Here is a 25,962-nt window from a genome sequence, read left to right on the forward strand (position 1 = left end):
GGGGTCTTCTATGTAATATTCCATGTTCCTTAACACATGTCACGTCACAAAGTTCACCAAGCTGCGGGAGTTCCAGCTGCTGGAGACCGGCTTGTTCTTCTTGATGTCTTGGAGCACATTCCTCCTCGCTGAAGCATGCGGTTATACAGGTTTGTTGGCTCTTTTTTTTTAGGTTGGCATGGGTTCATCAACTAGTACCCACCTTCCAGAAATCTGATTTCTTTCATTGAAATGCTTAACGGGAATCTGTCACTCTCAAAACGCTAATTAATCTCCGTATACTGGTATGTAGGAAATCATACCTGTCTTATATATTGTCGTGATTTAGTTGTCAGCTGTCTTTCGTATGCATATAAGGGGTCTTTGGTGCACTTGTTTTGTGGCCAGGGGCTTGGTGCACTGCAACACCCTCTCAATTGGGTTATTGAAGACCGCCATATCTTGTGTGACGGCAATCACTCCAGTCCTGCCTGTCGTACACCAGAGGCACTGCACAGACACTTCGCCGCACCTGCCCAGTTTGCGCTCTCATCATGGGCTCCTGTCTGCGGCCACTGCTCGGTACTGTAATGTGGGGTGCGTCTGCAAGGGTTAATGTATCTCATTTCCCCAATCCAGCACTCAACCTCTGTTTTAGGCTATAAATCAGACCCCGACACGGATACGTACCACTCATCAAACACATGGGGTGATGAGTCCCGGAAATATGTTACTGTCAGACATTCAAACAAGGTGTCACAGTCTCAGAAAGGCTATGGATTCTTTAGCGCATGCAAGGATCAAACTTGTTAAAGATTTATGCTTTAATATAAAAATATACAGTGCTTCCAAGAAAAGATTTAAAAAAGTAAAAATAAAACTACACACATGCAAAACGATTATAAAAAAATTGACATGTAACAGAAGAAAATAACTAGTTGTTCTTCTGTTTCCTTGGAGGCAGGAGAAAAAGCATCATGGATCACAATCAGCAGACACCTCCCCCACATGTGAACAGCTTTCTTTTGTACAACCCAGGTTTTTTTTTTTTTTGCTTGACCCTAGATTTGGGTTTCCAGCACGCCCTGGGTTGGATTATATAAAAATTGCTATTTGTGACAGCGGTGGGCTGATTTAGAGGCCAGGGCCTACAGTGCTTAGGAAATATTCAGCTTGTTATAATGACTATTTGCTAACCCTATGAAGCTCGAGGGACCAGGGTGGGGGGTCGGGGAGGGACCAGAGTGGGGGGGTCGGGATTGAAACTTCTGTACTCATAGCAAGAGGACCCCTTTGTTCTGAGTTCTTGCAATACTGGTAAATACAGTTTGTCCTTTTGTCAACTAAATGTGTAACTCTACTGCTGTTATAATAAAATCTAAAAAAAAAATATTTTCGCTTCCCCCGCAGCTGCATGTCTCCCGGCAGCCGCTACGCATGCAGGGATTGCCTAACAAACTGACAATCCCTGTATGTGTTGTTGCTGTCTGACAGCTGCGAGACATGCAACCGCGGGGATGCAAACATATTTTTCGAACAGGCCAAAGACACTCGGTTAGCACCCACGCATGCTCGGATAACGCCTTATTTGAACACGTTTGCTCATCACTAGTGGGTGATAACGTCTTATCCCAGCACATTCATTAATCACTAGTGGGTGATAACGTCTTATCCCAGCACATTCATTAATCACTAGTGGGTGATAACGTCTTATCCCAGCACATTCATTAATCACTAGTGGGTGATAACGTCTTATCCCAGCACATTCATTAATCACTAGTGGGTGATAACACCTTATCCGAGCACATTCGCTAATCACTATTGGGTAATAACGCCTTATCCGAGCATTCTTACTCATCACTAGTGGGTGATAACACTATATCCGAGCATGTTCACTCATCACCGTGGGGTGCTAACGCCTTATCCGAGCACGTTTTCTCATCACTAGTGGGTGATAACGCCTTATCCGAGCACACTCGCTAATCACTATTGGGTAATAACGCCTTATCCGAGCATGTTCACTCATCACCATGGGGTGATAACGCCTTATGTGAGCACGTTCACTCATCACTAGTGGGTAATAACGCCTTATCCGAGCACGTTTTCTCATCACTAGTGGGTAATAACGCCTTAGGCTACGTTCACATTTGCGTCTTTGGGCGCAGCGTCGTCGACGCAACGCACAACAAACGCATACACAACGCAGCGTTTTTTGACGCATGCGTTGTCCTATACAATTGAAGATCAAAAACGTCCCCTAAAAAATACATCACTTGCATTTTACTCAAAAGGCCCATGCGTCAAAAAACGCGGCTCAACGCAGGCACCTGCGCCCTATGCGTTTTTCATAGACACTAATGTGGTTTTTCTCCTTCGCCTCATTGGGGGACACAGACCGTGGGTGTATGCTGCTGCCAATAGGAGGCTGACACTAAGTGATACACAGAAGGTTCTCTCCTCCCCTGCAGTATACACCCTCCTGCTAGCTCTCGGCTCCTCCCCTGCAGTATACACCCTCCTGCTGGCTCTCGGCTCCTCCCCTGCAGTATACACCTCCTGCTGGCTCTCGGCTCCTCCCCTGCAGTATACATCCTCCTGCTGGCTCTCAGCTCCTCCCCTGCAGTATACACCCTCCTGCTGGCTCTCAGCTCCTCCCCTGCAGTATACCCCCTCCTGCTGGCTCTCTGCTCCTCCCCTGCAGTATACCCCCCCTCCTGCTGGCTCTCGGCTCCTCCCCTGCAGTATACACCCTCCTGCTGGCTCTCGGCTCCTCCCCTGCAGTATATACCCTCCTGCTGGCTCTCAGCTCCTCCCCTGCAGTATACATCCTCCTGCTGGCTCTCAGCTCCTCCCCTGCAGTATACACCCTCCTGCTGGCTCTCAGCTCCTCCCCTGCAGTATACACCCTCCTGCTGGCTCTCGGCTCCTCCCCTGCAGTATACATCCTCCTGCTGGCTCTCAGCTCCTCCCCTGCAGTATACACCCTCCTGCTGGCTCTTGGCTCCTCCCCTGCAGTATACACCCTCCTGCTGGCTCTCAGCTCCTCCCCTGCAGTATACACCCTCCTGCTGGCTCTCAGCTCCTCCCCTGCAGTATACACCCTCCTGCTGGCTCTCGGCTCCTCCCCTGCAGTATATACCCTCCTGCTGGCTCTCAGCTAACCAGTTCTTGCTTAGTGTCTGTAGGAGGCACATGGGTCTGTTTCAGACCCCAACGTTTTTATTTTATTGTTTACTTTTCTGTAAATTTTTATTTTTTAATTAACGGAGTGAAGGGGGCGACGGTTCCTTTCAAGGTTCCGATCTCCCCCGAACCATCAACAGGCGAGCACGGCGAGTATTCCTCCCCGTACCCTCTCCTGCGACGTGGGAAGCCATGCCTGAGCTCACTTCAGGGGCGACGGTTCCTTTCATGGTCCCGATCTCCCCACACCAGCAGCAGGCGACCACATGGAGTGTCACCCCCATGTATCCTATCCTGGAGCCAGGCCTAATGCCAGACAACTGGCCCTGTCCACCCGGACTGAGCTCCGTGGCTGTACAGAGGCCCCTCTCTATGGCGTCCGAGCAGCCCCCACTGTCCCACCACTGTGAAAGCGGATGGCACAAGGAGGCGGACGGGTCCTCTCCACCTCCCTAACAAAGGATGATGGATTGAGGCTTATCCCTGCACCGTCCACGCTGCACAGAACAGTGCTGAAACCCACATCCGCGGCGGCTCCATGCCGGGACGCGCACCAACGGTGAGTGGATCCATCTTCAGTGGGATATCCACATGCTGACAGGCAGCCTCAGCCACTTCCCTGTGGCCCACCTCTCTGAGGTAATGCTCTGGATGACTGCAAAAATTTTGTCCCCGGCTTCGGCCGATTTGTAGGCCGCATCCTGGAAGTCTTGTCTGGAACGACCCACTGGTGACGTCCGCCGGCTAAAGAAATTTAGGCCCCGGCTTAGGCCTATTCAACATCGTGTCTGTGGCTCCGCCCCCCAAATTGGCGCTTCTCGCTCTCTGCGAGATTTTATCAACTCTGCAGCTCCCGGTGGCCATCTTGGTCCACCCGGCCAGCTCACACTGGGGTGACAGTATTTTTTTTTTTTTCTTTTCTGGTCTTAAAGGTGCATGACCAGTATTCCCTGGTCTTAAAGGTGCATGACCAGTATTCTCTGGTCTTAAAGGTGCATGACCAGTATTCTCTGGTCTTAAAGGTGCACGACCAGTATTCTCTGGTCTTAAAGGTGCATGACCAGTATTCTCTGGTCTTAAAGGTGCACGACCAGTATTCTCTGGTCTTAAAGGTGCACGACCAGTATTCTCTGGTCTTAAAGGTGCACGACCAGTATTCTCTGGTCTTAAAGGTGCACGACCAGTATTCTATGGTCTTAAAGGTGCATGACCAGTATTCTCTGGTCTTAAAGGTGCATGACCAGTATTCTCTGGTCTTAAAGGCGCATGACCAGTATTCTCTGGTCTTAAAGGCGCATGACCAGTATTCTCTGGTCTTAAAGGCGCATGACCAGTATTCTCTGGTCTTAAAGGCGCATGACCAGTATTCCCCGGTCTTAAAGGCGCATGACCAGTATTTCCTGGTCTTAAAGGCGCTTGATCAGTCCGAGGAGCCCTCCGCTGCCGACCCCAGCTTTATCCTCTAGTTCCCCTCAGTGGACTTCTTCACTGACCAATCCATGGTTCTCTGACCAAGAGATTGAATCCCTCTGTGTACCCTGTCATGATCCCAATGGCAGGGGATCACAAAAGGACAAGCACAAAAAACAAAACAAGCTCTAGGGTGATGGAAACTGAGCTGACCGCGATCCTGAACCTAACACACAACTAGCTGTAGCCGGGGAACGTGCCTACGATGATTCCTAGACGTCTCGCGGCAGCCGAAGGACTAACTTCCCCTATTAGAAGAAACACAGACCTCTCTTGCCTCCAGAGAAACACCCCACAGAAATAGCAGCCCCCCACATGTAATGACGGTGAAATGAGAGGAAAGCACATACGTAGTTATGAAAACAGATTCAGCAAAAAGAGGCCCGCTAAAGCTAGATAGCAGAGGATACAAAAGTGAACTGCGCGGTCAGCGAAAAACCCTACAAAAAACCATCCTGAAATTACTTGAACTCATGTGCCAACTCATGGAACATGAGGAGTAATATCAGCCCACTAGCGCAACCAGCAAAAAGGAATCACATATCTGCAAGCTGGACTAAGACAAAAATTAAGCAAAACGTGGAACAGGAAAATCAAAAACTTAGCTTGTCCTGAAGATTACAGAAGCGGGAAGCAGAGGTAACAAGACACACTGATTACATTGATAGCCGGCGAGGAAATGACAAGAAAGCCAGGTTAAATAGGAAACTCCCATATCCTGATAGAACAGGTGGACACCAGAGACCGCAGAAAACACAAGTCACCCAGTACCATCTGTAACCACCAGAGGGAGCCCAAAAACAGAATCCACAACAGTACCCTCTGTGTTTGGAGTGCTCGCAGGACCAATATACAGGGTCCCTATCCTACATGGGAGCCGTCGGCTAGCAGGGGCCGCAAGTATTCTAGAACTTCACCCCGAAGTCTTCCATCAGATCTGTCCTTACTGGAGCTCTCCAGTTGTAGGTGGGATGACATCCAGACTGAAGGCCAATGTACTCAAGTTCGTGGTTCGGCCTCGAGATCCAAGAGCCATCGCTCTCCATGCTCTGGTTCTGCCGTGGTACCAGTTTCCATAACTCCCCTTCCACTGCTTCCAAAAGCCTTTCGGAAGCAGAAAGGGGCCCCAGTGATCCTCAGAGATCCGCACTGACCACGTCCGTTTTTTGTTTGCGGAGCTAGTATCTTCTCGCCTTATCGCAGCACAACTGCAAGTAGGGACTTTCTCACAGGGAGTTTTCACACGTAGTTCTTCCCTATCGCATACCGTTAGATCATTGGGACCTTATTATTCCTAGGAGCCTTACAGTAGGCTCCTTTTTCATCCGGGCAGACTTTACTATCAGGGAAAGTCGTCCCGTTCTCCTCTGCGATATTCTTACTCTGACGAGTCTTCGGAGCTAGCTTCTCTGCTCTTTCAGACTTTTTTCCCTTATTACCTTCGAGGCAAGGTTGTCCTCAGGCCATCTCCATCCCTTGTTACCAAGGTGGTACTGTATTACCACTGTTATGAGGGCTTAGTTCTTCCCTCATCTCTTTTGGCTCCAGTCCACAAAATGGAATAAGATCCCCCATATTCTGGACGAAGTGAGTGCTCTGAGTAGGTACGTCTTGAGGACGGCGTCCTTCTGAAGGTTGGACGTTTTATTTGGGCTTCCTGACGGTAGAGGAAGGCTTCCTGACATTTTCAGGAAGGGTTTAGCCGTTTCATCGACCATGATAACATGGTGAATTCTTTTCACCATCCAGGAGTCCTTCTGTGCTAGATGTCAGCGTATCTGTCTATCAAGTGTCTTAGGCACCAGGCGTCTGCAAGGCACGCCTGCAAGCTTGCGGATTCGTCCAGTCCGCATGCATTCTTGAAGCACTATAATTCCCACACTTCCACAGATGTGAGTCTGGACAGGCGGACTCTGCAGGCCGCGGTGGCGCACTTGTAAGTAGCGGTTCCACAGGGCCTGATCTATTGTTGTCCCTACCCAGGGACTGCTTTGGGACGTCCCACGGTCTGTGTCCCCCAATGAGGCGAAGGAGAAATAGGGATTTTTGTGTACTCACCGTAAAATCCTTTTCTCCGAGCCATTCATTGGGGGACACAGCTCCCACCCTGTTATTAGCTTATGCTTGGTTTTTTTAGAATATGACATGCTATACGCTCATATATTGTTATTGATCTCCTACTGCTTTTGCACCGAACTGGTTAGCTGAGAGCCAGCAGGAGGGTGTATACTGCAGGGGAGGAGCTAGCTTTTTTTGTATCACTTAGTGTCAGCCTCCTATTGGCAGCAGCATACACCCACGGTCTGTGCCCCCCAATGAATGGCTCGGAGAAAAGGATTTTACGGTGAGTACACAAAAATCCCTATTTTTGACGCATTTACAACGCAAGTGCGTTGCATGCGTTTTTTTCAGAAATGTGACGCATCAAAAATGCAACCTGTAGCGTCGTCCGCGACCTGTCTGGTGTGCCAAAATAACGCATGCGTCATACAACGCATACCGGCGCATGTCCATGCGCCCCCCATGTTAAAGATAGGGGCGCATGACGCATGCGTCGGTATCCGTTGACGACGCTGCGCCCAAAGACGCAAATGTGAACGTAGCCTTATGTGAGCACGTTCACTCATCACTAGTGGGTGATAACGCCTTATGTGAGCACATTTGCTAATCACTAGTGGGTGATAACGCCTTATCCGAGCACGTTTTCTCATCAGTAGTGGGTAATAACGCCTTATGCGAGCATGTTCACTCATCACCATGGGGTGATAACGCCTTATGTGAGCACGTTCACTCACCACTAGTGGGTGATAACACATTCGAGCACGTTCACTCACCACTAGCGGGTAATAACACCTAATGTGAGCACGTTCGCTCACCACTAGCGGGTAATAACACCTAATGTGAGCACGTTCGCTCACCACTAGCGGGTAATAACGCCTAATTCACTCATCAAATTCACGCATCACTAGTGGGTGATAACACATTCGAGCTAATTACTACCATATGTTACAGCTAGTACCTATTTAGCTCTATTTTCAATGTGAAAGTGAAAAAAAGGCTTCAGGGGAAATTCTCACAAATAAGTGGCTTCAGACCTTGGAGAGCATAAGACGAGGGTAGCGGTCTATTGATGCCTAACGCTTCACGCTATTGTCTTAATATAACATGTGATTTCTTGCAGGGGTTGTTGCAGTGCTATTTTGTGGCATCACTCAGGCGCATTACACCTACAATAATCTCTCAACAGAGTCCCAAATCCGCACAAAACAGGTAATGTGTTCTTCTATAATTGCATTTTATGTAGGAATTGCAAGTAATAACAAATCTGCAGCGTCGTGACCAAATAACAGTGGATCCAACAGGTTGTGACAACGCAGTGCCATCTTGTAGCAAATGTAAGCGTCCTTACTTGTCTCACACCTTGGGGTTCTTGATCATGGCCGCGGTCGTGCTATGGTGGGATAAAACGCTCATGTACTCTCGCCTCTTACCTTCTGCAACATGATTTAACTGGATTGTTGAATGAATACAAAGTTTTTATCACAACGTAAGGAATCGACCATTAAAGGGTCCACGCACTCGAATGATTTGGGAAAATTTGGACAAACAGATCTCTTAAAATCATGTACACTGTACTGCGGCCATTCAGTAATGCTCCTAATGAAAGCTGTCCATTCACCACCCAACAGTAGACATTGAGGCTTGTCAGTGCTGTGCCATTAGATCTGCCTTCTCCGTTACCTCCAGGCTGGCTCTAGGGTTGCTTTGATAAGATGGCAGCTCTAATTCCTTGTCTCCTGAAGTGTCTAGGCCTGCTACATGTGCTCTGAATACTGTAGCTGAGGATTACATGAGGGAAATGTTGTTCTTGGTCCCCACTAATCTGTTTCCTCTCGTTTCTCCTTTCAGCTGTTTGAGCTTTTGAATTTTTTGGCAGAAAACTTCATCTTTTCCTACATGGGTCTTGCTCTATTCACCTTCCAGAATCACATCTTCAATCCCACTTTTATATTTGGAGCATTTGTATCCTTTCTTTAAATATATACGGTGCTGCACAATAGTTTTTAGGTAGGTTTGGAAAAAATGCTGAAAGGTAAGAACGCTTTAAAAAATAGAATTGTTAATTGTTTATTTTTTTTAATTAGGAAAATGCAAAGTAAATAAACAGAAGAGAAATCTAAAGGTACCGTTACACTAAACGATTTACCAACAATCACGACCAGCGATACGACCTGGCCGTGATCGTTGGTAAGTCGTTGTGTGGTCGCTGGGGAGCTGTCACACAGACGGCTCTCTCCAGCGACCAACGATCAGGGGAACGACTTCGGCATCGTTGAAACTGTCTTCAACAATGCCGAAGTCCCCGGGTAACCAGGGTAAACATCGGGTTACTAAGCGCGGCCCTGCACTTAGTAACCCGATATTTACCCTGGTTACAAGTGAACACATCGCTGGATCGGCGTCACACACGCCGATCCAGCGATGACAGCGGGTGATCAGCGACCAAAAAAAGGTCCTGATCATTCCCCAGCGACCAACGATCTCCCAGCAGGGGCCTGATCGTTGGTCGCTGTCACACATAACGAGATCGTTAGCGGGATCGTTGCTACGTCACAAAAAGCGTGACGTTGCAACGATATCGTTAACGAAATTGTTATGTGTGAAGGTACCTTGAGTCAAACCAATACACTTGCACACAGTTTTTGAAGGAAGGCACAGATATTGTTCCAAACATCTTGGAGAACTAACCACAGATCTTCTGTGGATGTCGCTGGGGCAAACCTTTCTGTTATGAACTGGTGGTTTAGGAGCAACATGGGACGAGCTCTGAAGGAAGTGGGAAAAGACAGGCAAGATAGTTTTCCTGCTTCTGTCTTTAGGGGTAGTTAGCTCTTAGGCTGTGACGAGATGCCTAGGGAGAGTTAGGAGCATTCCACGGCTACTTCTAGTGTTGTGTTGAGCTTAGGGACTGCGGTCAGTACAGTTATCACTTCCTTCAGGGCTCGTTCCATGTTGCTCCTAGACCACCGCATCATAACACAGACATAGTTTTCCAATCCAGCACCGGATTATGTTCCTGTAACCATGGAAAACCCAGTACAACAACATCATGCAGGTTATGCAACACCAGAAAACGGCAATTTTCCTGATGTGCAGGAGCCATGTACATGGTCATCTGCGTCCAGTACTGAGGTTTATCCTTGGCCAATGGTGTAGCATCAATTCCCCTCAAAAGAATAGGGCTCTGCAAAGGCTGCAAGGAAAAACCACAGCGCCTGGCGAATTCTAAGTCCATTAAGTTCAGGGCAGCGCCTGAATCCACAAATGCCATGACAGAAAAGGACGACAATGAGCAAATCAGGGTCACAGATAAAAGAAATTTAGGCTGTACAGTACTGATGGTAACAGACCTAGCGACCTTCCTAGTACGCTTAGGGCAATCAGAAATAACATGAGCAGAATCACCACAGTAAAAACACAGCCTATTCTGACGTCTGAATTCCTGCCGTTCTGTTCAAGTCAAAATCCTATCACATTGCATAGGCTCAGGACTCCGCTCAGAGGGCACTGCCATATGGTGCATAGCTTGCGCAAACGCCGATCAATCTGACTGGCTAGAGACATAGATTCGCTCAAACCAGTAGGCGTAGGCAAGCCCACCATAACATCTTTAAGGGCTTCAGAAAGACGTTTTCTGAAAATAGCAGCCAGAGCATCCTCATTCCATTTAGTGAGCCATTTCCTAAATTTCTGGCAGTATAATTCTGCCGCTTCCTGACCTTGACACAGGGCCAACAGGGTTTTTTCTGCATGATCCACAGAATTAGGTTCGTCATACAATAATCCGAGCGCTTGAAAAAATGCGTCTACATTCAGCAATGCCGGATCCCCTGATTCAAGGGAGAATGCCCAGTCCTGAGGGTCACCACGCAGCAAGGATATGATGATTTTAACTTGCTGAATGGGATCACCAGAAGAACGGGGTTTCAAAGCAAAAAACAATTTGCAGTTATTTTTAAAGTTCAAAAACTTGGATCTGTCCCCAAAAAACAAATCAGGAGTAGGAATTCTAGGCTCCAAAGCCGGAGTCTGGACAACATAATCTTGGATACTCTGTACTCTTGCAGCAAGTTGATCCACACGAGAAAACAAACCCTGAACATCCATGCCAGAGCATAAATCCTGAACCACCCAGAGATCAAGAGGAAAAAAAAGACAAAACAGAGCACAGAAAAAAAATGGCTCAGAATTTTTTCCTTCTTTTGAGATGCATTTAATTCATTTTTGGCCACTTGTACTGTTATGAACTGGTGGTTTAGGAGAAACATGGGACGAGCTCTGAAGGAGGTGGTACCTGTACTGACCGCAGTCCCTAAGCTCAACACAACACTAGAAGTAGCCGTGGGATGCTCCTGACACTCCCTAGGCACCTCGTCACAGCCTGAGAACTAACTACCCCTAAAGATAGAAACAGGAAAACTTTACTTGCCTCAGAGAAAATCCCCAAAGGATAGATAGCCCCCCACAAGTAATGACTGTGAGTGGAGAGGGAAAAGACATACACAGAATGAAACCAGGATGTAGCACAGGAGGCCTGTCTAGCTAGATAGATAGGACAGGATGGAATACTGTGCAGTCAGTATAAAAAATACAAAAAATCCACACAGAGTTTACAAAAATCTCCACACCTGACTAAAGGTGTGGAGGGTAAATCTGCTTCCCAGAGCTTCCAGCTTCACTGAATTAATCCATACTGACAAGCTGGACAAAACATAGAAAGCACAGAACGGATAAGTCCACAACCTGTGGACAGAAAAGAGCAAGCAAGGACTTAACTTTGCTGAACTGGTCAGGATAGCAGGGAAATCCAAAAGAGATGTGAATCCAACCAGGAACCATTGACAAGTGGCACTGGCTGAAGGGAAGAGCCAGGCAAAAATAGCCGAGCAGAAAGACAATCAATGGAAGCAGCTGCAGACTGCTAAATCCAAGGAGCAGCCATACCACTTAAAACCACCGGAGGGAGCCCAAGAGCAGAACTCACAAAAGTGCCACTTACAACCACCGGAGGGAGCCCAAGAGCGGAATTCACAACACCTTTCTATTTCTTCATGAAATCCAAGACAGACCCAATGTTGCTGAGATCCGTGCTCTGTGGGGCCATATCATCACTTCAAGGACTCCTTGTTCTTCTTTATACTGAAGGAAGCTCGAGGCTGTATATTTGGGGTCGTTTCAGTATCTTTATACACATACAACAGGGATGTACATTGAAGGAGTTTTCTTGGAACAGGCATACAGTCATGGCCAAAAGTGTTGGCACCTTTGATATTGTTCCAGAAAATTAAGTATTTTTCCCAGAAAATTAATGTAATTGTACATGCTTTATTATGCACGTTTATTTGCTTTGTGTGTCGTGGAACAACACAAAAAAAAACAGAGGGAAAAAAAAGGCAAATTGGACATAATTTCGTACAAAACCCCCAAAATAGATAAAATTGTTGGCACCTTTCCAAAATTGTGGATAAACAACTTGGTTTCAACATGTAACGCTCAGTCAAACTCACCTGTGGCAAGCAACAAGTGCACGCAATATGAAAACCACACCTGAAACCAGATAAAAAGAAGATTAGTGGACTCAATCTTTGCATTTGGGGTCTGTGCCACACTAAGCATGGAGAACAGAAAGAGGAGAGAGAACTGTCTGAGGACTTGAGAACCAAAATTGATGAACAATATCAACATTGTAAAGGTTGTCTTGATGTTGCTTTGTCCACGGTGATCAACATAATCCAATACACACAAAGGGAATAAAACAAAACATGTGTAATTGCAATCATTTTTGGGGAGAAATGCTTCAATTTCTAGGGTGCCAACACTTTTGGCCATGACTATAGACGGCCTTTCATTCTGAAGTGACCCCTGCTGATGGATTGGATTTTCAGTGCTGTTAGTACAGTCCTCCTCCATTTCATCCCCTTGTCAGTTTGATCATTAAAGTCTTGCCAGGCAGGAAACCCTCTAAAGATATAATTCACTTTGCACCTTTCACATGAAGCTTTCTTTCTGGAATCAAAGGATGTGTTCACTCACACGTTGCTTATTTCTGTGCATTTCCCTGATCCGCAGCGTGATACTATACCAGCTAAGTAACTCCCATCATCGTGATATTTAAGATTGTGTGCAGAAATTGATTTTAAAATCTGTATTGTCATTTCTTTGTGCAAAATTAGTTGTGGGTTTCACGCTTTGTTTTTGGTGCAAATCTGCAGTAAGAAAGACCTGCAGCAAATCTCCTATGTGGTAAGTTCTTTCTGGGCACAATCTAATCAGGCAGAGCTGCAGTGTAAATCATGGAGACACGCACACTAGGTAATGAGAACTCAGGCGTTTCCATAGGAAATGTTATTCTTACATCGTTTCGGACCACAGCAACATTTTAGTAATATTCAGACTCCAGCTTCAGTTTCTTTAATGTTTGTCGTACAGATTGCCGTCTTCCTTGGAAGAGCTGTTAATATTTATCCTCTCTCCTTCTTACTTAACCTGGGGCGAAGGAACAAGATCAGCCCTAACTTCCAACACATGATGATGTTTGCAGGTATGACAGCTCGCTAGGCCCAAGGATACAGGGACGCATGCAAGTGCTAACCCCCCTATGGTATGTGCTCCCAGTGGTCCCTTAGAAAATGACTTTTTATATTGATTGTAATACGGGGTCCGAGAATGGAAAAGATTTTACTCTGAAATGAGGAGCTATAAGATGCATAATGGCCATCAGGTAATAGGACAGAAGCAAGGGAAGCACTGCTGCATAACAAGACAGATATTCTACTTACTAACATGAATTACATTTCTGTATTCCTTTCCATCCCTTTCTTCAGGTTTACGTGGAGCAATGGCTTTTGCCCTGGCTATCCGAGACACTGCCACCTACGCTAGACAGATGATGTTCACCACCACCCTCCTAATAGTGTTTTTCACGGTGTGGGTATTTGGGGGAGGCACCACACCAATGCTGTCATGTTTAAATATCAGGTACGGATCTGTAATTTATTTTAACAAAACTCTCTGTACTTCCTGAAAGAATTAGCATACAGTATTAGTCCTCTGGATAAGCCTTACATCAGCAGGGAGAAAGTAAAGGGCTGCAGAAATCAGGGGTGGATTAAGGGTAGCCAGGGCCCCAGGCAGTTCAGGCTCTGTGGGCCCCCGGTCATGCAACGGGGTCATCATATACCTGAACCAGATTATTCCAGAAAAATAGTTGCTGAGTGAAACTCCACTTCTCACCTATCGCACATTAACAGTTCCCATCACCAGATCACACATATAGCCGGCAGCTTTTGTTTTGGCCAACAGATTTTTGATGCCGCCACCATAACACGGTAGACATTTTTGGCCGGGCCCTATTCTATTGTAACCTATTAAATATTTGTTAAAATATGCAATACAATTTAGGTATATTTTTATTTATTTTTCAATTTTTAAAATGACCAATAATATCACATACAAGGAACAAATACAACACCATGACCAGACCGCATATTACCGCCAGTGACCAAATAATATCACATACAAAGAACAAATACCACCGCACCATGACCAGACCACATATTACCACCACAAAGTAACCAAATAGCACATACAGGGGACAAATACCGCAACACCATGACCAGACCACATATTACCACCACATAGTGACTGAATACTACAATACTGATCAGTAATTAAAAAAATTAAAAAAAACACAATACTATCACCATAAGTGCCAGTATTCACAGGAGATCTGTACTTAGTATGCAGTGTCGGTGTACAGGTAATACAGTGATCACTGGTGACATTATACACAGGAGCACTGTATATAGTATACAGTGTATAGTGTCAGTGTATAGGTAACACACTGACTCACCAGTGACGTCTCTAGGTGAAGTCTTTCATCCAGCACAGACCGCCAGGGCTGCCACTAGAAATTTCGGGGCCCCATACTGGCAAAATTTTCGGGGCCCCCTTGAGACTCCGCCCAGGCTCCACCCCAGCCCCGCCTCCAGGCTCCACCCCTCGAACTGTCCACAGTCCCACCGCTCTCTCTTGGAAAAACTCCACTTCTCACCAATCACACATTAACAGTTCCCATCACCAGATCACACATATAGCAGGCAGCTTTTGTTTTGGCCAAAAGATTTTTTTAAGCCGCCACCATAACACGGTAGACACTTTTGGCCGGGCCCTACTCTGCTGTAACCTATTAAATATTTGTTAAAATATGCAATACAATTTAGGTATATTTTTATTTATTTTTCAATTTTTAAAATGCCCAATAATATCACATAGAAGGAACAAATACCACAACACCATGACCAGATGACATATTACCACCACAGTGATCGAATAATATCACATACAAGGAACAAATACCACAACACCATGTCCAGACCACATATTACCACCACAGTGATCGAATAATATCACATACAAGGAACAAATACCACAACACCATGTCCAGACCACATATTACCACCACATAGTGACTGAATACTACAATTCTGATCAGTAATTTTTAAAAAAGCACCATACTATCACCATAAGTGCCATTATACACAGGAGATCTGTACTTAGTATGCAGTGTCTGTGTACAGATAATATAGTGATCACTAGTGAAATTATACACAGGAGCTCTGTATACAGTGTATAGTGTCAGTGTATAGGTAACACACTGACTCACCAGTGACGTCTCTAGGTAAAGTCCTTCATCTTTCATCCAGCACAGACCGCCATCATTTCATCCAGCCAGGACTTCTCTCTGCAGGAAATAACACAGTTATCTCGAGCTCCGCTTGCAGAACACATTACTTAATTTTTCACAACTTCTACATTACACCACATGAAGAAGGCGACATAGTATCACTCTATACAGTAACAGGACCGCCCCCCATTTAAAACAGTATACTCAAAAAATAAAATAAATACATCACTGCAGTAATAATATATCCCTAAATTAGCCCCTATGGTATTAATAATATCACCCAGCCTGGCCCCGTGTGTCTCATTCCTGGCGTCAGCCAGATATTCTCCCATCCTGCCCTCATGAGTATCCATTCTGCCCCATATGATCTCCTTATCCTGCCCCATATGATCGCCCCATGTGATCTCTCCATCCTGCCCCATCTGTCTCCATCATATCCATCCTGCCCCATGATCCTGCACGATCTGTCTCCAATTCTGCCCCCAGTGTCTCCAATCATGCCCCATGTCTCCATTCTGCCCCCTATGTCTCCAACCATGCCCCCATGTCTGCAATCCTGACACTTGTCTCCAATCATGCCCCCTGTGTCTCCATTCTGCCCCATCTGTCTCCAATCCTGCCCCATCTGTCTCCAGTCATGCCCCCATGTCTTTCATCCTGCCCCGTGTCTCCAATCATGCCCCGTATCTCCATTCTGCCCCGTGTCTCGCATTCTGCCCCTGGGTCTCACAGTCTGCCCCTGTGTCCAGCATTCTGCACCTGTCACTGTGTCCAGCATTCTGCCCCTGTCACTGTGTCCAGCATTTCTGCCCCACTGTGTCCAGCATTTCTGCCCCACTGTGTCCAGCATTCTGCCCCAATGTCCAGCATTCTGCCCCTGTCACTGTGTCCAGCATTTCTGCCCCTGTCTCCAGCATTCTGCCCCACTGTGTGTCCAGCATTCTGCCCCACTGTGTCCAGCATTCTGCCCCACTGTGTGTCCAGCATTCTGCCCCACTGTGTGTCCAGCATTCTGCCCCACTGTGTGTCCAGCATTCTGCCCCACTGTGTGTCCAGCATTCTGCCCCACTGTGTGTCCAGCATTCTGCCCCACTGTGTGTCCAGCATTCTGCCCCACTGTGTGTCCAGCATTCTGCCCCACTGTGTGTCCAGCATTCTGCCCCACTGTGTGTCCAGCATTCTGCCCCACTGTGTGTCCAGCATTCTGCCCCACTGTATGTCCAGCATTCTGCCCCACTGTGTGTCCAGCATTCTGCCCCACTGTGTCCAGCATTTCTGCCCCTGTGTCCAGCATTTCTGCCCCTGTGTCCAGCATTTCTGCCCCTGTGTGTCCAGCATTCTGCCCCACTGTGTCCAGCATTCTGCCCCACTGTGTCCAGCATTTCTGCCCCTGTGTGTGTCCACCATTCTGTCCCACTGTGTCCAGCATTTCTGCCCCTGTGTCCAGCATTTTTGCCCCACTGTGTCCAGCATTTCTGCCCCACTGTGTCCAGCATTCTGCCCCACTGTGTCCAGCATTCTGCCCCACTGTGTGTCCAGCATTTCTGCCCGTCTCCAGCATTCTGCCCCACTGTGTGTCCAGCATTCTGCCCCACTGTGTGTCCAGCATTCCGCCCCACTGTGTGTCCAGCATTCTGCCCCTGTGTCCAGCATTTCTGCCCCTGTGTGTCCAGCATTCTGCCCCACTGTGTCCAGCATTCTGCCCCACTGTGTCCAGCATTCTGCCCCACTGTGTCCAGCATTCTGCCCCACTGTGTGTCCAGCATTTCTGCCCCTGTGTGTGTCCACCATTCTGTCCCACTGTGTCCAGCATTTCTGCCCCTGTGTCCAGCATTTTTGCCCCACTGTGTCCAGCATTTCTGCCCCACTGTGTCCAGCATTTCTGCCCCTGTGTGTCCAGCATTCTGCCCCACTGTGTCCAGCATTCTGCCCCACTGTGTGTCCAGCATTTCTGCCCCTGTGTGTGTCCACCATTCTGTCCCACTGTGTCCAGCATTTCTGCCCCACTGTGTCCAGCATTTCTGCCCCACTGTGTCCAGCATCCTGCCCCCATTGTGTCCAGCATCCTGCCCCACTGTGTCCAGCATTTCTGCCCCACTGTGTCCAGCATTTCTGCCCCACTGTGTCCAGCATTTCTGCCCCACTGTGTCCAGCATTTCTGCCCCACTGTGTCCAGCATTTCTGCCCCACTGTGTCCAGCATTTCTGCCCCACTGTGTCCAGCATTTCTGCCCCACTGTGTCCAGCATTTCTGCCCCACTGTGTCCAGCATTTCTGCCCCACTGTGTCCAGCATTTCTGCCCCACTGTGTCCAGCATTTCTGCCCCACTGTGTCCAGCATTTCTGCCCCACTGTGTCCAGCATTTCTGCCCCACTGTGTCCAGCATTTCTGCCCCACTGTGTCCAGCATTTCTGCCCCACTGTGTCCAGCATTTCTGCCCCACTGTGTCCAGCATTTCTGCCCCACTGTGTCCAGCATTTCTGCCCCACTGTGTCCAGCATTTCTGCCCATGTGTGTCCACATTTCTGCCCCACTGTGTCCGGCATTTCTGCCCATGTCACTGTGTCAAGCATTCTGCCCCACTGTGTCCACCATTCTGTCCCACTGTGCCCAGCATTTCTGCCCCACTGTGTCCAGCATTTCTGCCCCACTGTGTCCACCATCCCACTGTGTCCACCATTCTGCCCCACTGTGTCCACCATTCTGCCCCACTGTGTCCACCATTCTGCCCCTGTGTGTCCAGCATTCTGCCCCACTGTGTCCACCATTCTGCCCCTGTGTGTCCACCATTCTGCCCCCGTGTGTCCACCATTCTGCCCCACTGTGTCCAGCATTCTGCCCCACTGTGTCCACCATTCTGCCCCACTGTGTCCACCATTCTGCCCCACTGTGTCCGGCATTTCTGCCCCTGTGTGTCCACCATTCTGCCCCACTGTGTCCACCATTCTGCCCCACTGTGTCCGGCATTTCTGCCCCTGTGTGTCCACCATTCTGCCCCTGTGTGTCCACCATTCTGCCCCACTGTGTCCACCATTCTGCCCCACTGTGTCCACCATTCTGCCCCACTGTGTCCACCATTCTGCCCCACTGTGTCCACCATTCTGCCCCACTGTGTCCACCATTCTGCCCCACTGTGTCCAGCATTTCTGCCCCACTGTGTCCAGCATTTCTGCCCCTGTGTGTCCAGCATTCTGCCCCACTGTGTCCACCATTCTGCCCCTGTGTGTCCAGCATTTCTGCCCCTGTGTGTCCATCATCCTGCCCCCCGGGCCCCCCTGGATCGCAGCAGCTCTCAAAGAAAAAAAAAAACACAACTTCTTACCTGGCCAAGCTCCAGCGCCGGGTGAAGCTCCCTCTCCAGGCTCCACACAGACGCACTCGCCGCCGGGCCCGGCGGCTGACAATGACGTCAGACGCCGGCGACGCCGGCGAGTGCGCACTGCGGCCCTATTCAGCCGCCAGCCTCAGACTGGCTGGCGGCTGTTAACTATTGACGTGCGGGCGCGGGCCCGCACGTCAATAGTGTGCCGCTGCCGCAGCGCCTGCAGGGGGGGCCCGGTGACCAGATGAGACGGGGCCCGATGCGGGCCCCCTCTGCTCACCGGGCCCCATACGCCAGTCACGGCTGTCATGCCCTGATGGCGGCCCTGCAGACCGCCATCACTTCATCCAGCCAGGACTCGTCTCTGCAGGAAATAACACAGTTCTCTCGAGCTCCACTTGTAGAACACATTACTTAATTTTTCCCAACTTCTTCATTACACCGTGACATAGTGTCACTCTGCACAGTAACAGGACCGCCCCCCATTTAACAGTATACTAAAAAAATAAAATAAATACATCACTGCAGTAATAATATCCCTTAATTATGATAATAATATCCCCCATCCTGGCCCCGTGTATCTCATTCCTGGCTCCAGCCATATGTCCTCGCATCCTGCCCTCATGAGTCTCCATCCTGCCCCATATGATCTCCCCATCCTGCCCCATCGGTCTCCATCGTATCCATCCTGCCCCATGATCCTGCACAATCTGTCTCCAATCCTGCCCCATGTCTTTCATTCTGCCCATGTCTCCAATCCTGCCCCATCTGTCTCCAGTCCTGCGCCCAGTGTGTCCAGCATCTCTGCCCCCAGTGTGTCCAGCATCTCTGCCCCCAGTGTGTCCAGCATCTCTGCCCCCAGTGTGTCCAGCATCTCTGCCCCCAATGTGTCCAGCATGTCTGCTCCCAGTGTCCAGCATCTCTGCTCCCAGTGTCCAGCATCTCTGCCCCCAGTGTGTCCAGCATCTCTGCCCCCAGTGTGTCCAGCATCTCTGCCTCCAGTGTGTCCAGCATCTCTGCCCCCAGTGTGTCCAGCATCTCTGCCCCCAGTGTGTCCAGCATCTCTGCCCCCAATGTGTCCAGCATGTCTGCTCCCAGTGTCCAGCATCTCTGCTCCCAGTGTCCAGCATCTCTGCCCCCAGTGTGTCCAGCATCTCTGCCCCCAGTGTGTCCAGCATCTCTGCTCCCAGTGTCCAGCATCTCTGCTCCCAGTGTCCAGCATCTCTGCTCCCAGTGTCCAGCATCTCTGCCCCCAGTGTGTCCAGCATCTCTGCCCCCAGTGTGTCCAGCATCTCTGCCCCCAGTGTGTCCAGCATCTCTGCCCCCATTGTGTCCAGCATCTCTGCCCCCAGTGTGTCCGGCATCTCTGCCCCCAGTGTGTCCGGCATCTCTGCTCCCAGTGTCCAGCATCTCTGCCCCCAGTGTGTCCAGCATCTCTGCCCCCAGTGTGTCCAGCATCTCTGCTCCCAGTGTCCAGCATCTCTGCTCCCAGTGTCCAGCATCTCTGCCCCCAGTGTGTCCAGCATCTCTGCCCCCAGTGTGTCCAGCATCTCTGCCCCCAGTGTGTCCAGCATCTCTGCCCCCAGTGTGTCCAGCATCTCTGCCCCCATTGTGTCCAGCATCTCTGCCCCCAGTGTGTCCGGCATCTCTGCCCCCAGTGTGTCCGGCATCTCTGCCCCCAGTGTGTCCGGCATCTCTGCCCCCAATGTGTCCGGCATCTCTGCCCCCAATGTGTCCGGCATCTCTGCCCCCAATGTGTCCGGCATCTCTGCCCCCAATGTGTCCGGCATCTCTGCCGACAAATGTGTCCGGCATCTCTGCCCCCAATGTGTCCGGCATCTCAGCCCCCAGTTTCCAGCATACTGGCCCGGATCCCCCGGATTGCCGCTCTCAATAAAAAAAAAAGAGTTCTTCTCACCTAACCGCGCTCCTGCGCCGAAGCTCCCTCCTCGCAGCTGAAGCGCGCAATCGCCGGCGACGTGCGCGCTGCGGCTGTCAGCTGCCAGCCTCCGATTGGCTGGCAGCTGTTAACTATTGACGTGCGGGTGCAGGCCCGCACGTCAATAGCGTTAAACTGCCGCAGCGCCGGTAGGGGCCCGGTGAGCAGATGCGGGCCCCCTCTGCCCCCCCCACACTACTGGGCCCTGGGCTACCGCCCAGATTGACCTCATTATAATCCGCCCCCGGCAGTAATAGAAGTCTCCCCCCAGTCTGCCCCATATTGCCAGGATCTGTGCACGCACTTCACATTCACACATCATTACAATATGAGACAGATTGGGGGGAATTGAATTACCGCAGCCCTTTACTTTCTCCCTGCTGATGTAAGGACAGACTTGCCTAAATAAGGGGGTCTGACTCCTGGGACTCTCAGCGATCACACTCCGCTAGTAGAAGAGGCGGTGGAGCAAGTCCTGCATCCCATCACCAGTTTACCAGGCAGGCTCTGTACATGTTGTGACTCCACCTGATATTGCATCTCCGTCCCTTTAAGTGTCTGGTATTAGACCCCAACCGATCAGGTATTGATGGCGTATCATAGGGATAGGCCTTCTATATGAAAACCCCCTTGAAGTCCCATAACCTAAGGTTCCTTCTGGATGACCCCAAACAGAGATTATATTCAAAACATAATTAATTCTCTGAATATACTGAAAATGTAAATCCTACAACTGCAATAAACAAGTACATGTCAGGTTTGAGAAAATGAAAAAATGACGAATGAATAAATGTAATTGTTGCCTTATAATTAGTACTACGCATTTGTATCAGAGAAAGCCTCTTACTTCTGTAGTATGTGAGATAATAGTGGAAGTCCCACCATTTGTGCCCCTTCACAGCACACCAGCCCGGGTGGCAAGCCTGCTTCTATTCCACTCACATGGGTGTTATTCCATTATTGCTTTTCTGTGATTAAATAATATTATTCCCTGTTAGTTAATTGAATGCAACATTGTTTTCCTCCATATTTGCATATATATGATCTAGATCAGAGGTCCCCAACTCCAGTCCTCAAGGCCCACCAACATGTCATGTTTTCAGGATTTCCTTAGTCTTGCCCAGGTAATAATTGCATCACCTGTGCAATGCAAAGGAAATCCTGAAAACATGACCTGTTGGTGGGCCTTGAGGACTGGAGTTGGGGACCTCTGAAGATGACAAATACCGTTATCTACGTGCTGTTTACATACTGACCACTAGGTGTCACTACTTTTACAAGTAAATCCACACTGTTCTGCTAAAGCTGCAGCAGGGAGAGATGAGACCCCCTGTCTGCCCCATAAGGTGGTCTTCACACCGCAGCCTGCAGGATCTTCTCGTTATAGGGTCACTTTCTGCCCGTCTAGGGTGCTGATAAGGACTGTAGAGAGTGGCATGTGATGAGTCCTGTGACTTTAGACCTTTCTTATTCCTGATCCTGCCTACACTGTGTGTGAAGTTACCGTGTGCGGATTTTACTAATTGTGCCTTGCATTACTCTCATTTCTAGGGTGGGCGTGGATGCGGACCTTGACCAAGTGGTAACCATAATTTTTTATGTTATTAGTGACATTTTAATTTTGTTTGATGAGCTTTGCAGATGGGAACATTATTTGTTTTCACTATGGCGTGTGATAACATCATTGAAGGGAAAGAAGCCCCTCTTAATATCAAAAAGATAGAAAAAAAAAAGCACCAAGTTTCCCTGATCTGGGCTCCTCTTTGTTACGTGATCAGACAGATTTGTGCCATATTCCTGTGACAGCGATATCTACAGGTTTATGTTCAAGGGTCATCACTTGTCGCTGGGGGTCCAACCACTGAGTCTCGCAGCGATCCTGATATCGGGACTCTGAAAACCAAGACCCGGGATTGTGCAGAGTCCCGTATTGAATAGAAGTGCACATGCTTGACCCCTACTTCAATCATTGTCTATGGGGGATAGCGGAGTACAGGGCTCCCTTGGTTCTGGCAGTCCTATAGACAATGAATGGAGCCTAGGTCAGGCATGCTTGCCTCTGCTCCATTCACATGGGACTTCTCAAAGCTGGGATAGCTTATTAATATAACGTTTCTTTTGGGGAATATTCACTTGGTATCGCTTTACATTTTGGCAGGCAGAATGAAGCGATGCCTACTATACTGTACTTACTACTAAACTCAGCACAGTTCAAGCACAAAAGGATTGGGCATTGTAAGTCGATATGCCTGATCCTCTCCTACCCCTACAGATCATGTTGTAAGGTCCCCATAAACAGAAGATGGTCAGCCATTTTCTGCAGGTCTGAGCGGCATTAGCCTTATGCGGGGTCTTTAGGGTTCGTAGCTAGACCCCCAGGCTGCTACACAGTAATTGCAGCTATGCATCTCCTGCACCAATATCACCATAAAGCAAGGCCTGAGAAACTCTTGGATGGTTTTTTTCTGCCACTAATAAGCAAATATGGTCGATCACATTGTAACACAAGAGACAAGGATTTATATTACCCGGTGACTCTACACCTGTCATTAGGGGCAAAGAGCAGGAACATGACAGCGAGACAGGGAACGTTAATGGAAAACAAGCTGGGGGCCAGAACACAAGCCGACAAGATCCCGCACCCTCACGTGTTTGTGTAGGCGGCCCTCCTCATCCGCAGACACTGCGCCCCTATGCCCCTCCATGATCAAATGACATGGGAGAAGAAAAGCTGCGTAATCTGATAGGGATACAATCCTACATGTGTGTGTCTCCAGACTCCAGGGACGTCTGCGCTGACAGCTTTAGATAGGGAACATGTCAGAAAGTATCCCAAAAATGTGCACAATTATCAGTATACAAATCCAATATATATGTATATAAATATGTCCATTCTATACATACGCACTTACATACATATCATCTAATATATATTTATATAAATCCATATGTGTGTGTATATATATATATACACATAGATATGCACACACACTTTTGTATACATATACACACATTTGTTTATATAAAATGTATGTATATAAATGTGCGTGTATATGTATGTATATACTGTATGATATATATATTTCTTATAATATATAAATGTCAATATCTGGAAAAAAAACATGACCTATGCACTGGCTAGGTACTAATGGGACCCAGACTTGGAGATTTGTTCCCCTCCCCCCATTGTTCTCCCGGCCATAAGGGGTTCAATGTGGCCAATAGAAGGGACTGCTTCATTATGTATGACGAAGATGGCCGAGTGTTAGCGAGAGGGTTTGCATCATAATACAATGACTTCTTAAAGTTGTAACACCATCCTTCATAACCGGCGGGCGCGTCTTGTCCCTCGCAGATCACTGCTCATTTTCCTTATTATTATCACAGGCAGGATGCCAATGACGGGTAACTTCTCTGTTACACGCTGGGGGCACATAACAGCACCGACCATGCACAATAGGTGACGGTCACAGCTCGCCTCTTCCCCCTCCCTGCACGGAGCATGCCCAGAACTCTTTCCCGTACAGGTCACTTAGGTGCCTAGCTGTAGGCTGTGTTATACTCCGGTGGCCAGACCTGCATTGTGCGCCATTTCTGCGTCTCTCCCTGTCCTGTGGCATTGGAGTGGGTACAGGTGATGAGGTTCTGTGGGATTTTTAACCCTTTCTTATTACAGGGACTTCCGGAGGGTGAACGGAGGAGTACAAAGGCAGAGAGCGCCTGGATTTTTAGACTGTGGTACAACTTTGATCACAAGTATCCTTTCATTTGTGTTCCCCTTCCGATAATGACACCATCACTAACTCATTCTTATTCTTCCATTTCATATAAGCTGATGTTGTAGAAATACTTTTTTGGGGGTAATCCCTCTGCAGACCTCCTGCCAGGGTTATGGTGTTAAGGCTACGTTCACACTAGGACGCGCGACGCACGGAAAAACGTTTTGCGACGCGTGCGTCGTTTTTTGACCAAAATCGGACGCACAGAAAATGCAACTTGTTGCATTTTCTTGCGTCCGACGCTAGCGTCGGAAACGACGCAAGTGTCGAAAAACGGCACACAAAAAACGCACGCGTCCCCTATGTTAAACATAGGGGCGCGTCGCCGCTGCGTCGCCGGCGCAACAGCGACGCACATTGGCGGAACGCCAATGTGAACGTAGACTAACAGGTGCAATGAGTCCTACCAGGGGCAATATCTACTTTTTGGGTGCTACAGATTTGGCATTGAGTTAAATCAGAACCTTTTCAAGGAGGTACAGACTTTCCCAAATGATATCTCTGGGTCTTTAGCAAAGGTTACCATGTAAATAGACAGAGGACATGATTGGTGGTCACCATTGCAGCAGTCAGACAGGCAGAATCACCGCAGGTTGAGATCGTTCACAATAGTAGTCTAGCCACGGTCAGGGCAGGCGGAGGACAGGTCAGATGTGCAGGCGAGCATAGGGGGTGAAGCAAGGAGGGCAGGCATTGTAAAGGATAAGGCCACACAGTAAGGAAGGGAGGGGGATACTTTTTTGGGGGGAGAGTCACTGGCCTCTGTGCACAATGGGTATAGCTTAAGGGGGCTTTTTTTGGAGACTCACTTAGTTGTACTATGCTGGCATTTAATCTGCCATTTAATCATTTATTCATCAGATGTTGAGTATTGATCAGGCTTCTTCCATGCTGTACAGCGCTCCAGGGCTGGTGCCCGACATATCAGAATGTGGATTAGCAGCGTGCTTCCCATAAGGGGCGCCTGTTCTTCTGTGATATCAGTTGAATGTTTCTGCCGTTTTTCTCAACCTATGTAGCTATTTAAAACCTCTGCTAACTCACAGTGGACCCCCGCTCTCCAGTACACTCCCCAATTGTTGTGGCCCCATTGCAAGATGCCTAACAAGCCCTCAAGCCTACGAGGTAAGACACTCACTCAGATTTTGTTTCTAGGTTCGGTTTGGAAACGGTCATCAGTCTTCTTATTTCTAAGGTGGTCGATGTTTTTAGGAAATGAGACAAAAGTAGGAAATACATAAAAATGTCAAAAGAAGCAATACCTACCCTCTGATGCCTCTGCTGCTCCAGCATTTCCTCTCTGCACCTCTCTATGATGACAGTAAAGGGAAAGTAACGATTATTTTGGTGGTTTTAAGCATTTCCTATCTTTGCACGTTTTTTTTTTTTTTTTTTTTAAATCAAATCTTTTGAAGCTTTGTATATGCGTTTTTCTGACCCAGCCGAACCAGGTTTCATTTTTAGGGATCCAAGAGGGAAAGATGCATCCTGCACATGTGGGAAAGACTGATGGACTTTATAAGTCACATCATGACAAGGAACA

General features: G+C 48.3%; 1 protein-coding gene across 2 annotated transcripts in view; it reads left to right on the forward strand.

Annotated features, from left to right (window-relative positions):
* Window positions 1-25,962, forward strand: part of SLC9A6 (solute carrier family 9 member A6) — a 55,474-nt gene that overhangs the window by 16,505 nt on the left and 13,007 nt on the right. For both annotated transcript variants that reach the window (XR_011317988.1, XM_069746982.1), the window contains exons 8-15: window positions 44-149; window positions 7,814-7,902; window positions 8,542-8,655; window positions 13,123-13,234; window positions 13,518-13,671; window positions 22,192-22,222; window positions 24,317-24,396; window positions 25,439-25,544. Coding sequence is in view for 1 of the 2 variants with exons in the window: in XM_069746982.1 (XP_069603083.1) it covers window positions 44-149; window positions 7,814-7,902; window positions 8,542-8,655; window positions 13,123-13,234; window positions 13,518-13,671; window positions 22,192-22,222; window positions 24,317-24,396; window positions 25,439-25,544 (792 nt within the window). In the remaining variant the exon portion in view is untranslated. The remainder of the gene's footprint in view (window positions 1-43; window positions 150-7,813; window positions 7,903-8,541; window positions 8,656-13,122; window positions 13,235-13,517; window positions 13,672-22,191; window positions 22,223-24,316; window positions 24,397-25,438; window positions 25,545-25,962) is intronic.

This window comes from Ranitomeya imitator, chromosome 2 (genome assembly GCF_032444005.1).
Source record: "Ranitomeya imitator isolate aRanImi1 chromosome 2, aRanImi1.pri, whole genome shotgun sequence".
Taxonomy (NCBI): Eukaryota; Metazoa; Chordata; class Amphibia; order Anura; family Dendrobatidae; genus Ranitomeya; species Ranitomeya imitator.